Source organism: Lissotriton vulgaris, unplaced genomic scaffold (assembly GCF_964263255.1).
Source record: "Lissotriton vulgaris unplaced genomic scaffold, aLisVul1.2 SCAFFOLD_482, whole genome shotgun sequence".
NCBI classification, from domain to species: Eukaryota; Metazoa; Chordata; class Amphibia; order Caudata; family Salamandridae; genus Lissotriton; species Lissotriton vulgaris.
Genome location: NW_028251556.1, coordinates 753831 through 766699, shown reverse-complemented (window position 1 = coordinate 766699; position 12869 = coordinate 753831). Strand labels below are relative to the sequence as shown.

The following is a 12869-nucleotide window of genomic DNA, read 5'->3' as shown; positions in this document are numbered from 1 at the left end:
CTCACCCGGCTGATGGGTCCTCCCTTTGAGCCACTGCATTCCTGTGAAATTCAGTTCTTGACGTGGAAAGTGGCTTTCCTCATAGCGATTACATCGCTACGCAGAGTTAGTGAATTGCAAGCCCTAACTATCCAAGAGCCATTCATTCAAATTCATTCTAACAGGGTGGTGCTTCGCACTAACCCTAAGTTTCTACCCAAAGTTGTGTCTCAATTCCATATCAACCAAACTATTAAATTACCTGTTTCTTCCAAAATCCTGAGTCATTGGCGGAGAGAATGCTCCACACCCTTGACGTCAAAAGGGCCCTGATGTATTACATCGATAGGACCAAAGATTTTAGGAAGACTAAGCAACTCTTTGTCGCCTTTGCACCGCACCACAAAGGCAACCCTATTTCCAAGGCTGGTATTGCTAGGTGGATCGTTAAATGTATCCAGATCTGCCAATTGAAAGCAAAACGTACTCTCACCATTCCACCAAGGGCCCACTCCACCAGGAAGTTGGGGGCCTCTATGGCATTCCTTGGAAACATTCCTTTGGAAGACATATGTAGAGCAGCCACATGGTCTACCACGCACACATTTACAAAGCATTACTGTGTTGATGTGCACTCCAAACAGCAGGCAGCTGTAGGGCAGGCTGTTCTCCAAACACTTTTTCAAACTGCTGCAGCTGGCACAGGCGGCCGCCGCTAATGGAGGGACTGCTATGTATTCTATGCACAGATATGAATTCAGCAACCCACATGCCTCGAACCGAATATGCTACTTACCAGTATGCATTTGTTCTTGGCATGTAGGGCTGCTGACATTCATATCGCCCGTCCTCCTCCCTGGCGCCTGTAGCAGCTGCAGGATTCGCATATACTTCTAGCATGGTCATCATTCACTGAGTTTCACTCCATCTTGGCCACAATGGCTAAAAACAATCTGAGGATGGAGTCGATGCCCATGCGCACTGTAGTCCAGGGGAGGAGCCACCTATCTCGTGATACTTCGAAGACTCTTCCAGGACAACAATGTGCAATCATCCGGACCCAACACTAGGCGGCGATCTATGCACCGATATGAATGTCAGCAGCCCTACATGCCAAGAACAGATGCATACTGGTAGGTACACAGACAAAATATCGATTTTTAAATATCGATATGCAAAAATATCGAAGTTTAAATATCGATATACAAAAATATCGAAGGTAAGTAATATCGACAGTCAAAATATCGATATTGGTATGATATCAGTAATATCGAAGTTGTAAATATCGATGTTAATAATATCGAAATTAATAACTTTGATGTTACTAATATCAATTTTTAAATAAATTTAGTGTATATTATATTGTATTTATTATGTTTTATTATTTATTTTTAATGTTATTTTATTAAATATTGTCTTTTACTACTGTAGCGGGTTGTGGGTTTATAGGGGAATAGGGTGGGAAGTAATTTAATTATGTTAAATTAATTATTAATTAGTAGGAATTATTAATTAATTAATTGAGAATTAATTTTAAATTATTTTTAATTAATTTATTAATTGATAAATATGTTCTGTAGCGGGTTATGGGTTTATAGGGGAATAGGGTGGGAAGTAATTTAATCATAATTAATTAATTGATATATGTTTGTACATATTTTAATTAATAATTAATTGGTAATTAATTTCTATTAATTAGTTAATTAATTATTATAATTTTTTACATATTTATAATTATTAATTAGTTTGTAATTAATTATTATTAATTATTTAATTACATTAATTATAGTAATTTTTATATATATAATTTATTGTTATTCTTAATTAATTAATTGTGCAAAATAATATTAATTATTAAATTAAATTAATTACAGCAAATGTGCTAATATATTTACTTTATTGTTATTGTTAATAAGTAATTGGTAATTTAATAATATTAATTAATATTGGGTACAGGGGTATTTTTAGGGTTCAGGGTCAGTTTTCAGTTCATGGGTACAGGGGTATTTTTAGGGTTCAGGGTCAGTTTTCAGTTCATGGGTAAAGGGGTATTTTTAGGGTTCAGGGTCAGTTTTCAGTTTTTGGGTAAAGGGGTATTTTTAGGGTTCAGGGTCTGTTTTCAGTTCATGGGTAAAGGGGTATTTTTAGGGTTCAGGTTCAGTTTTCAGTTTTTAGGTAAAGTGTATTTTTAGGGTTTAGGGTCAGTTTTCAGTTTTTGGGTAAAGGGGTATTTTTAGGGTTCAGGGTCAGTTTTCAGTTTTTGGGTAAAGGGGTATTTTTAGGGTTATGGGTCAGTTTTCAGTTCATGGGTAAAGGGGTATTTTTAGGGTTCAGGGCAGTTTTGGGTTTTTGGGGTACAGTCGTACAGGGTAAAAATAAAATAAATTTAAATTAAATCAATTAAATGAAATTAAAAAATATAAAATTACATTAAATTATTAAGTTTGTAATTTATTTTAAATGTATATGTATTAGTTTTAATTTTTTAATTATGTTTTAATATTTTTATTTAATATTTGTAACATTATATGTATTTTATAATTATTTTTACATTATTTTTAATACATTTAAAAAAACGATATTTTTAATTTCGATATTTTTGTACTACGATATTATTTTTTCGATATTTTAGTACTTACCTTGTTAGGGATAGGATTCCGATATTTTTGACTTCAATATTTTTGTCCCGATATTTTTGTATGTCGATATTTTTGATTTCGATATTTTGTCAGACATTCATACTGGTAAGTAGCATATTCTTTCTTATGCAACTTCGGTAGTTTGTAAATCATTGGGAGCCATGGTTGTTTGGTGTTAAGGTACTCAAGTTCATGGTCCGACAGAAAACCTGCTTTCTTGCCTCTTTCAGTGATATTCATGATCAATTCCCTAATCTCCTTAGTCGGATCCGCATTCAGTGTGGCGTAGCTTATACCATTGTGGAGTTGTGAGTAGATTTCAGCTTTGTAGTCTGGGGAATTCTGAACTACGATTTCTCCACCCTGATCTGCTGGCTTGATCACCATCATCTTGTTCTTAAGTGTATCCAGGGCTTCACACTCTCCCTTGGTAACATTGTGCTTGATGTAATGCTTGGTATAGCGTCTTGTAAGATGTCGCGAAGTACCACACTCTCAAAGGCCAGGATTTTGTGTGACATCATATGAGCAGGGGGCATAAAAGTGGATGGTACTCTTAATCCGGTATGTGTTGTAGAAGATATCGGTTGGGAGTGTTTTAAATAGTGTCTCAACCTAACCTTACGGAAGAATCTGTGTATTTCCGTTTTATGTTTAAATATTATGATACATAGTGGGCACGAAGGAAAGTCCTTTTCTAAGAACCCTGCTTTCATTTTCAGACAACACGTTTGACAGGTTGATAATGGGACTTCTCACATCCCTTACCATCTGTATGTCGGTCGGCGGGTCTGGATTTCCTCGTGCTTCTCCTGGGGGAATCTCACTTGTTTCTGGTTCTGTCCCTGTTGGCGCCCTGTGTCCCAGTTCTGTTGGTTCTGTCATCGTTGTGTGTCTCTGTTCCAACTGTAGCCTCTGCCTCTCGGTGGTCTCCATTGGGTATCCTCTAAAAAAAAAAGGAGGGGGGTCCCTGTGGCGGTTGATACCAGCTATCTTGGTATTGATATCCACTGCTGGTGCCTGCTTGTTCTTCCTCGCTTCAAATGCTATTGGAACCAGGTGATTCGGAGAAGGTGGTGTAGCATCTATTGCCTCTGTATCCTCCTCTGATCATTTAAAAAGTGGCCTTGCGTGTCCTGTTTAAAGTAGTCTTCCTGGAGGTAAGAATAAGTGATCTTCTTGTCATAAAAACGTATATCCTTGGCCAATTTATCCAGTTTTGTTGCTTGGGTGTTCATGTCAGTCTTTCACTGTCTTTTCCATTATCTCTAAAGCCTCCTTCGCGTTGGTTAATGTAAGTGCTCATCACAGAATCAGTGTCTTTTTGATGACACCATGGATTTTAAGGACGTGCATGGTTGCATGCAGGAGAGAAATATGACTCTTTACATATGATTTGCAGAGTATATAAGATATTGATGTGTGCAAAATTATTTTGTAGGTATTTTGGGTTTGTTTTCATTTTTTACCCATGTCCAGAGGAAACCCGAATTAGTGGGCAGAAACGCGTCGACCAGAAGAAGAGGAGGAGTCCAATGGATTAAAAAATGCTATATAATAATGTATAAAGACACAACATATAGACTGAGTGGAGAAAAATTCGCCTCACACTTGTGTGTAAATAACTACCTCCCTTCAGATTTCCCATATATTTGTATTGTGTTCCAGCCGGGTTAGAATGGATTGATAGGAAGGGATTAGGATTATTTTTGTAATATGGAGTTTCTTATGTTTTTTTGTAAAGTTTTTGGTTGTGTCATATAAAACATATAAAAAGAGTTATATTAAACAATGATGTGAAAAAAAGTGTGGAAAGTTCCGTGAGTGGTTGAATTGTTAAAAGCAATTACCCAGGGACTAGGTTCCCACTTTGAGGAAATAATATATGTTTTTCCTACCCTGTATTGTTTTCAATTGATCCCCACACATCATTTTGTGTTTTTGTTCCTGTGAGTCGTAGGTAAGTCACGTCAGTGAGACATTGAGTGCCAGCGAGCCAAGTTTTAATCGAAGTTTGCTTTTAAATGCCTAGCGCGATCAGTTGTTTGCTGGTCCGTGTTACTGCAAGTTCAGCCCTGGCTCACTGAGGCTGCAAACGATAGAGCTTCCTTATGCAGCAGAATGGAAAAGTTGAAAACCCGTTCCGTGCACAATGGCAGGAAAAAACATTTAAGAGGGAGTAAGTATTGTAGTGCATTGTTGTTTTCGGTTGGAGGTATCAGAATTCGCTCTAAAACTGAAAGAAGTTTCCAAGAAAAAAATGGTTGTACCATTCTAAGCCCAACACACCCAAACACCCACACATGCTGCAAACTATGGGCCTTATTTACAAGCCCCTTGCGCCACTTTTGCATCATTTTTAACATGGGAAAAGTGACATACAAGTGGCGCTGGGACTTGTAAATAAGCCCCTATGTTTTTCTCTAGTTACGAGTGCCTTTAGATTATATGTCAGGGTTTGGTCTATGCCTTCCCAGGACATTGTTAGTCAATGGACTGGTCCCTGATTTCGGCCTTTAACTCTGTTTTCACCTTTAAACCAAACTGCTGAAAAAAAGAATAATGGAAATAGTGTAAAGGGCAGGTATGCCTATTTTTTGGGACTTGTTATAAGCAAAGGGGTCCCAGACTGGGAAAGGAGAAAAGATTTATAGAAAATAAAACCAATTTGAAACACAAATGAGAAAAAACAGAAACAAATTAAAGTACGATGTTTCAATTCACAAAGTACTGGAAACTTCTCATTAGTTATAAAGTACACATCGGAATTTTGTATTTATATTTTAGACGCAATTGTGCCCACATACGTGAAAAGGGGGGAATGGGAAAGGGGGTGCTGTGAGGGGATTTTATGAAAAATGAAGAGAAAGACCATCTTCATTTAGGTGACAAAACAAATCCAATTTTTTCTGTTCATATATACAATGTTGAAGTGGTTCCCCAACTAGGGGCCACGTAGTTAAGCTAAACAAGTCAGACAATTCTTGTAAACCAGGCTTCTGTAAACAGCTGTACAAATCTTGCTAGTGGTAGAAGCTGGTATCGTGGGGGTAGGTAGTCTACGTTTCGAGCCTATTCCTTGTAGGGGCAGTTTCCCTTACGGAGCGGGTCTTCATCAGGACAGAAAAGGTGGAGTGGGCAGACCTCCTGGGGGTGGCTTAAAAATGGGGAATCGAAGGTCAACGACGACACCATCAAGATCATGAACACCGTCCACTCCGGATCCCTGGAAGACCTCTGCCCACACCACACCACATCTACAACAAAGCCAGCAGCACCATTGCACCCCACCTCCGGAAAACCATCAACATCTCCTTCGAGACAGCGACCTTACCGGAGAGCTGGAAGCACTCAGAGATCAACGCCCTACTAAAGAAACCAAAGGTGGACCCCAAGGACCTCAAGAACTTCCAACCCATCTCCCTGCTCCCGGCGAAGGTCATCGAAAAGGCTGTCAACATACAACTGACCAGCTTCCTCGAAGAGAACAACACCCTGGACCCATCCCAGTCAGGGTTCCGCAGCAACCACAGTACCGAAACTGCCCTCATCGTCGCAACCGACGCATCAGGAACATGCTCGACAACGGAGAAACCGCGGCCCTCATCCTCCTGGACCTGTCAGCCGCTTTCGACACAGTCTGCCACCGCACACTAAGAGCACGCCTCCACAATGCCGGAATCCAAGAGAAGGCCCTGGACTGGACCACCTCCTTCCTCTCCGGGAGAACCCAGAGCGTCCGCCTCCCCCCCTTCCGCTCCGAAGCCTCCGAGATCATCTGCGGCATACCCCAAGGCTCATTTCTCAGCCCAACGTTGTTCAACGTCTACATGGCACCACTCGTCCACGTCGCCCGACAGCACGACCTAAACATAATCTCCTTCGCCGACGACACCCAGCTGATCCTCTCGCTCACCAAGGACCCCCACACCGCCAAAACCAACCTCCATGAAGGAATGAAGGCCATCGCCGACTGGATGAGGAACAGCCAACTGAAGCTGAACTCGGACAAAACGGAGGTCCTCATCCTCTGCTCCACCCCCTCGGCCTGGGACGACTCCTGGTGGGCGATGGCACTAGGAGCACCCCCTACACCCACCAACCACGCACGAAACCTAGGGGTCATCCTCGACTCCACACTCTCCATGACAGAGCAGATCAATGCAGTCTCCTCCTCCTGCTTCAACACCCTCCGCATGCTTCGCAGGATCTTCAAGTGGATCCCCACTGAAACTAGAAGGGCGGTCACCCAGGCCCTCGTCAGCAGCAGACTGAACTACGGCAACACACCCTATGCAGGAGCCCCGGCCAAACTCCTGAAACTACTCCAAGCATCCAGAACGCCTAAGCACGCCTGATCCTCGACATCTCCCGCCGCAGCCACATCACACCCCACCTGAAAGACCTTCACTGGCTCCCCATCAACAAGAGGATAACCTTCAAGCTCCTCACCCACGCACACAAGGCACTCCACAACACCGGACCAGTGCACCTTAACAGGCGATTCAGCCTCTACACCCCCGCCCGCCAGCTCCGCTCCGCAGACCACGCCCTCGCTACCGTCCCCCGCATCCGAAGAATGACCGCCGGCGGCAGATCATTCTCCCACCTCGCCGCCAAGACGTGGAACACCCTCCCCATCTGCCTACGGCAGACCGAAGACCTTCTAACCTTCAGGAGACTCCTCAAGACCTGGCTCTTCGAACAGTAGCAGCCCCCCCACCCCCCAGCGCCTTGAGACCCTCACGGGTATGTAGTGCGCTTTACAAATGCTATGATTGATTGATTGATTTTTGACTGAGGTATGGGGGCTTGCATCATGACACATCCTCCGCGCTAACTAGAAACTTCACGTGTTCCCGCCATACACCGGGATGATTACTCAGTCTGACGAGAACTAGTGGCATTCTGCGATGTGAGGGACTAATATCAAGACCCTAATTACGCGTGGTCCGGATATAATTACATAGTCAGTGTATGTTTTCTCGCAATTGAGCAAATCAACCAGAGTAGCAGTATTCCGCCAATTGAGAGCATCGGACCTCACTTTTTTTTTAGATCAGTTATAGTTGTGTGCTCCTTATGTTTCTGCACTCAAGGCTTGATGGTAATTCTGTGCACCTCAAAAATCCTTTTAAGCATGGTAACTGGGGTGCACTAGATTACTATACATTACACCTACCTGAGCACACGTGACCTGGTGTATTAAACTTGCAGCCTATTCTCAAAAGAAGATTCCACTTAACCATGCAACATGTCCCTACAGTTTAGTTTCCCATGAACACGCATGACAAGAGATAGGAGGTCAACAATGAATATGTGACTGTACATGATCTTGCATTAAATGTGATGTGTCCATCCGCTCTTTGTTCCCTCTTTTCCATTTTTCTTTCCTAGTAAATGAGGAACCCCTCGTGTGTTTAAAAACCTACCGGGTACTGTGATGCCTGGTTAGCACATTAGTCTGGGTAAGTCCCCTCTTGCCGTTACTCACATGCGCATGCCACAGTAGGTGACATTCAAATGCCTGCTCACCTATTGTCTTCACTGTGTGGCACCCTGATTCTTAATGGTTTTAACTGTTTGATGCTCACAATACATTTATTGAGAGACATCTATGCACAGAGAATTTGAGAGAATCCACCTTTCGCAACTGTATCATTCTGAACCATGTGATTAATTCTCTCGCAACAGGTAATTCCAGTTTCTACCATGTATTCGACTATTTAGCCCTATTGTTGTTTGTGAGTGTTCAGCCACAACACAAGTCCTATAATTTTTAGATGTAGATCGTTTTTTCCTTTTTGGTCCTGACGAATCGCCTGCAGAATATTCATTTTGGCGAGAAACAGGTTTACCCAATACTTATAAGGACGCCACAACCGGACACATTACCTCAGTTTTGCGCCTTATAATTCAGTTTTTACTTAGGGTAGGAGACACCTTGATTAAAATTGTTTTCTTAGGTAGTCCCAACCCTATTTTACAGTTACTTCCAATATTTACATACATCTACACAAACGAGGCCCCCCACCCGTACTTCTACAAACGGCTATTGGAAAAAGATCTCCCATAAAGTGCCCCTTCTTTAGGGAGCCCGTCGGGTATTGCACCGCCGACCCGACGAGGAGCAGCCCGATGATGAAGCATGACACCCGACAGGATGTGTGAGGGCATTACAATCCAAGACCATGGATTCCCAACTTTGAACCCCAGTGGTCCGGTTGGTTTATAATTCCCTTTGTCTCTCAACTTCATAGGAACAGCATATTATTCTTTTTGCAATTATTGAAGGGTGTACCTCATGCATTTATGTCCGCAATCCATGCCCGCTCCTGTGCCCAGAGAAAGAGCTGCCCTTCTCCATACTGACTACAAGGGTCCTGGAAATGCTGAGAAACCGATAACACTTTTTTTGGAATTTACTTCACCTCCACATAATCATCTGCTCTTTGTGTGTGGTCTAATCTTATCTTCAGGAAGGATTGTGCTTAACTATTATTGTAGAGCTCTATTGGATTGAATGCATTCATGGGCTAATCAAGTAAATCTGTGCTTCATGCTTTATCTGCGAAGGACAGTATTAGAAATGTGTGTTCAGTATGAACATATTTCTTTATTTGTATATATAGTTACTTGTAATTAGTTGTCCGGTCAAGACAATATTTAATCGCAGCATTTCTGCTGTATTAAAAGAATAAATATACAAATAAAATTCACAATAAAAGCATACATTAACATTTTTTAAAAAGAGTTAGTCTCTTATTACCAGTACAATGGAACACACCTAATTAAACAGTATCTGATCATATAAAAAATATTATGTAATTACTGCACTTGTGAATAACTTTTTTTAAATGTTAATTTTACTGTGAATGTTATTGTAAACTCTATTGTCATGTGTTGATCTGTTTGTGTTTCACTCCCTAGAATGCGAAGACCGCTTTGAGCAGGTACAATTATCTTCTTTGATTAGCTCACCATATCACAAATTTAAAGAGGAGTCATTAAAATGAATTGTATCACACTGCAGTCTTCTTTATGTATTATTGCCCCTCGTGTGAGCCCATTTTTCAATAGCTCACTATCTTCTGATTAGGTGCCAAGAACAAAGCAACCATTCTTACTTGAAAACAGACCATTCAACTGGGAGCTGTAGGATGATATAATACACATATATGTTCGAGGCATGTGGGCTGCTGAATTCATATCTGTGCATAGATCGCCGCCTAGTGTTGGGTGCGGATGATTGCACATTGTTGTCCTGGAAGAGTCTTCGAAGTATCACTAGATAGGTGGCTCCTCCCCTGGAATACAGTGCGCATGGGCATCGACTCCATCCCCAGATTGGTTAACTCAAGTTCGGAATCGATAAAAAACTTTCCTTTTGGCCTAAAGGCCTTTAGTATAGCTTCGGTATTGTCTTGCGATCGGTGCCCAGTTCTGTTCCAGCTCAGTTCCCGAGCCGAACATCCAGAAGAGCCGCGTGGCTTTTCAGCATTGAAGGCCCTGTCGACGCCAGAGGCCTTATCGACGAATCATCATGGAACGGAGCCCGTTCAAGAGATGTCCCGTGTGCAATTCGAAATATCCTCACATCGACGTCCACCCGGTGTGCAACAAGTGCCTGTCGCCGGATCACGATGAAGCCAGCTGTATGGCTTGTTTCCGTTTCCGATCCAAGAAAACAATTCGACGCGCAAGGAAGCCCAGCAGACGGCACCTGACCCGGTCAACATCTTTGATGCCGAGGACGATGACGAAGCAGAGCGGGAGGTTCCAGAGAACCAGTCTGATCCCGCATCGGAGATCGACTCCAGCTATGACGCTGATATTGAAATGGTCGATACTGAAGATGTCGTCGACGAGGTAGGAGACGACGATGGGGCCTTTGGGGCCATGGAAGATAGCTCAAGCGAGGAGCTAGGCTCAAACGATAATACTGGGGCCGACAAACATGATAAGGCTCAAGTCGAGGGATCGCCACATGGCCTTACCCAAGATCTTACACTAGGTTCTACAGCCTCGCCTCCTGGCCCGGCTTCGGACACTTCTAGGGAGCCACGGGTTGCAAAATCGAAACCGAAAGAGAAAGCTTCGGTGTCTACGCAACCAAAAGCACTAGAGGAAAAATCGAAACCGAAAGTGCGCATTGCTTTGGTCGGATCGAAGTCATCAGAACTATCGGTGCCGACAAAGAATAAAGGTGTTATCGACCCGGGGAGGTCGCTCAAGATTGTTCAGCCAAAAACTGGGACACCCAAAAAACTGGTCAAGGACGTCGACCCAAAAAGATCGGCGCCGAAGACCATCGACACAGAAAAAGGACTCTGAGCTCAAAAGGTTTGTGATCCTACGCGTCGAACAGACAAGGCTAAAAGCGGTACGACCCTCGAGCCCACACCTGCCGGTGGCTCAAAGGAATCAGTCGAGTCGACGCAGCCGTCCGCCTCCTTCTCAAAGCAGGTATCGGAGTCGTTAAAAAGAATAGAGAAAAAGGCTTTGGCTGTCGGACCAAAGGATACTGCACCACCGAAGCCTGCCAGTAAACCTCAAAAATCGCCGGCGCCCATCCAGTTCACGCTGCCGCCGAAAGTGGTACCTAAGGCCTTCGTCCCTAAGACGGCCGTCGAAGCGTCCAAGAAGGTGTCCACAGGGCCACAACTGCGGTAACAGTCCCAAAGCATCGACAACCCTCGCTTGGAGAGCAGTCGGAACAATTCATCGATGCCGAGACCGGTAGACTTTCAATTTACAAACGAAAGATCACCCCGGAACAGCCTATGGAGTCCTATAAAATCCCGTTAAAAAAGGATTCCACTACAACACCCATTCTTGTCGAACCTATAGCTCCACGTGGCAAAGACACTGCTCCTGCTTCGCCCACTTACTCAGATGTGGAGACGGGGGAAGGTGATGATGAGGAGTACAGCTACCCTGTAGACACTGATCCTGAAGATCAGCCTGAACCCTGGGCAGACGTTGCCGACCCAGGGGATCCACAAACTGCCCCAGACACTCATGTGTATGCTGTAAAAACATCGCCTACTGAAGACTCAGCGGCGTTTAATGCACTTATTGAAAGGGCAGCCAAAAATCATAACGTCCAGCTCCATGCTGACCCTATTGAAGTGGATTTACTGTTTGACACCTTTTCCGCCTCAGAGAGAACTGTAAAAACTCTGCCAATGCTAAAGGGTGTCTTAAAACATGCTGGGGACATATTTAAAGAGCCCACAAGGGCCAGGGTGATAAACCCCAGAATTGAAAAAAAGTACAAACCGGCGCCTGGGGACCCTACCTACAATAAGGGACAGTTGCCGTTGGATTCTCTGGTTGTTTCCAATGCCCGGAAGAGGGCGAACTCGCAAACAACAGGTGATGCTCCTCCCCCTGACAAAGAATCAAAAGTGCTAGAAGCATCAGGGAAAAGGGTGGCAGCTCAAGCGGCCAATATCTGGCGCATTTCAAACACTCAGGCACTTTTAGCCAGATATGACCGGGCCCATTACGATACACTTGAGACCCTGTTACAACACTTGCCAGATGAATATAAGGAGGCAGCAGAGATGCTTATAAGGAAGAGAAGCTCATATCAAATGCTTCAATCAAGTGTGCTCTGGACGCAGCAGACACCGCGGCCAGAGCCATTAACATGAGTGTAATGTTGAGGCGACATGCCTGGCTCAGAATCTCCGGGTTCAAGCCAGAGATACAAACCACCATTCTAAATCAGCCTGTAAACCCGGATCATTTGTTTGGCCCAGAGGTGGACACCACCTTGGAAAAAATAAAAAAGGACACTGAAACGGCTAAGTCTATAGGGGCTCTCCAGTCGCAGCAGTTCAGGGGTGGTTCTTTTCGTCGCTCAAACAATAGAGGAGTTTACAGAGGCCAGCTGTCACAGCAAACACAGTACAATAAAGGTGGCGCGCAAACCACATACACCAAACAGAACAGAGGTGGCTATCGTGGAAAGGGCAGAGGTCGTGGAAACAGCTCCAGATCCTCCGCCACTAACAAACAGTGACGCCTTGTCACTACCCCCTGACCATACAACACCGGTCGGGGGGAGACTACAAAAGTTCCTGCCGGTCTGGAAATCCCTCACCACAGACAGGTGGGTCAGGAAACTTATCCAGTACGGTTATTGTCTGGAGTTAACATCCACTCCACCCAACATACCCCCAAGACACCGTCCTATGTCCACAGAGCATTTGCACTTATTGCAGCAGGAGGTACTCGTCATGC

The 12869-nt window shown here is 43.8% G+C and overlaps 1 protein-coding gene across 3 annotated transcripts in view; it reads left to right on the top strand.

The window, feature by feature from the left end:
- The window catches only part of LOC147662848 (E3 ubiquitin-protein ligase TRIM39-like), a 280135-nt gene that overhangs the window by 122651 nt on the left and 144615 nt on the right, over positions 1-12869 (top strand). For all 3 annotated transcript variants that reach the window (XM_086950855.1, XM_086950856.1, XM_086950854.1), the window contains exon 4: positions 9549-9571. In XM_086950855.1, coding sequence (XP_086806981.1) covers positions 9549-9571 — 23 coding nt within the window. The remainder of the gene's footprint in view (positions 1-9548; positions 9572-12869) is intronic.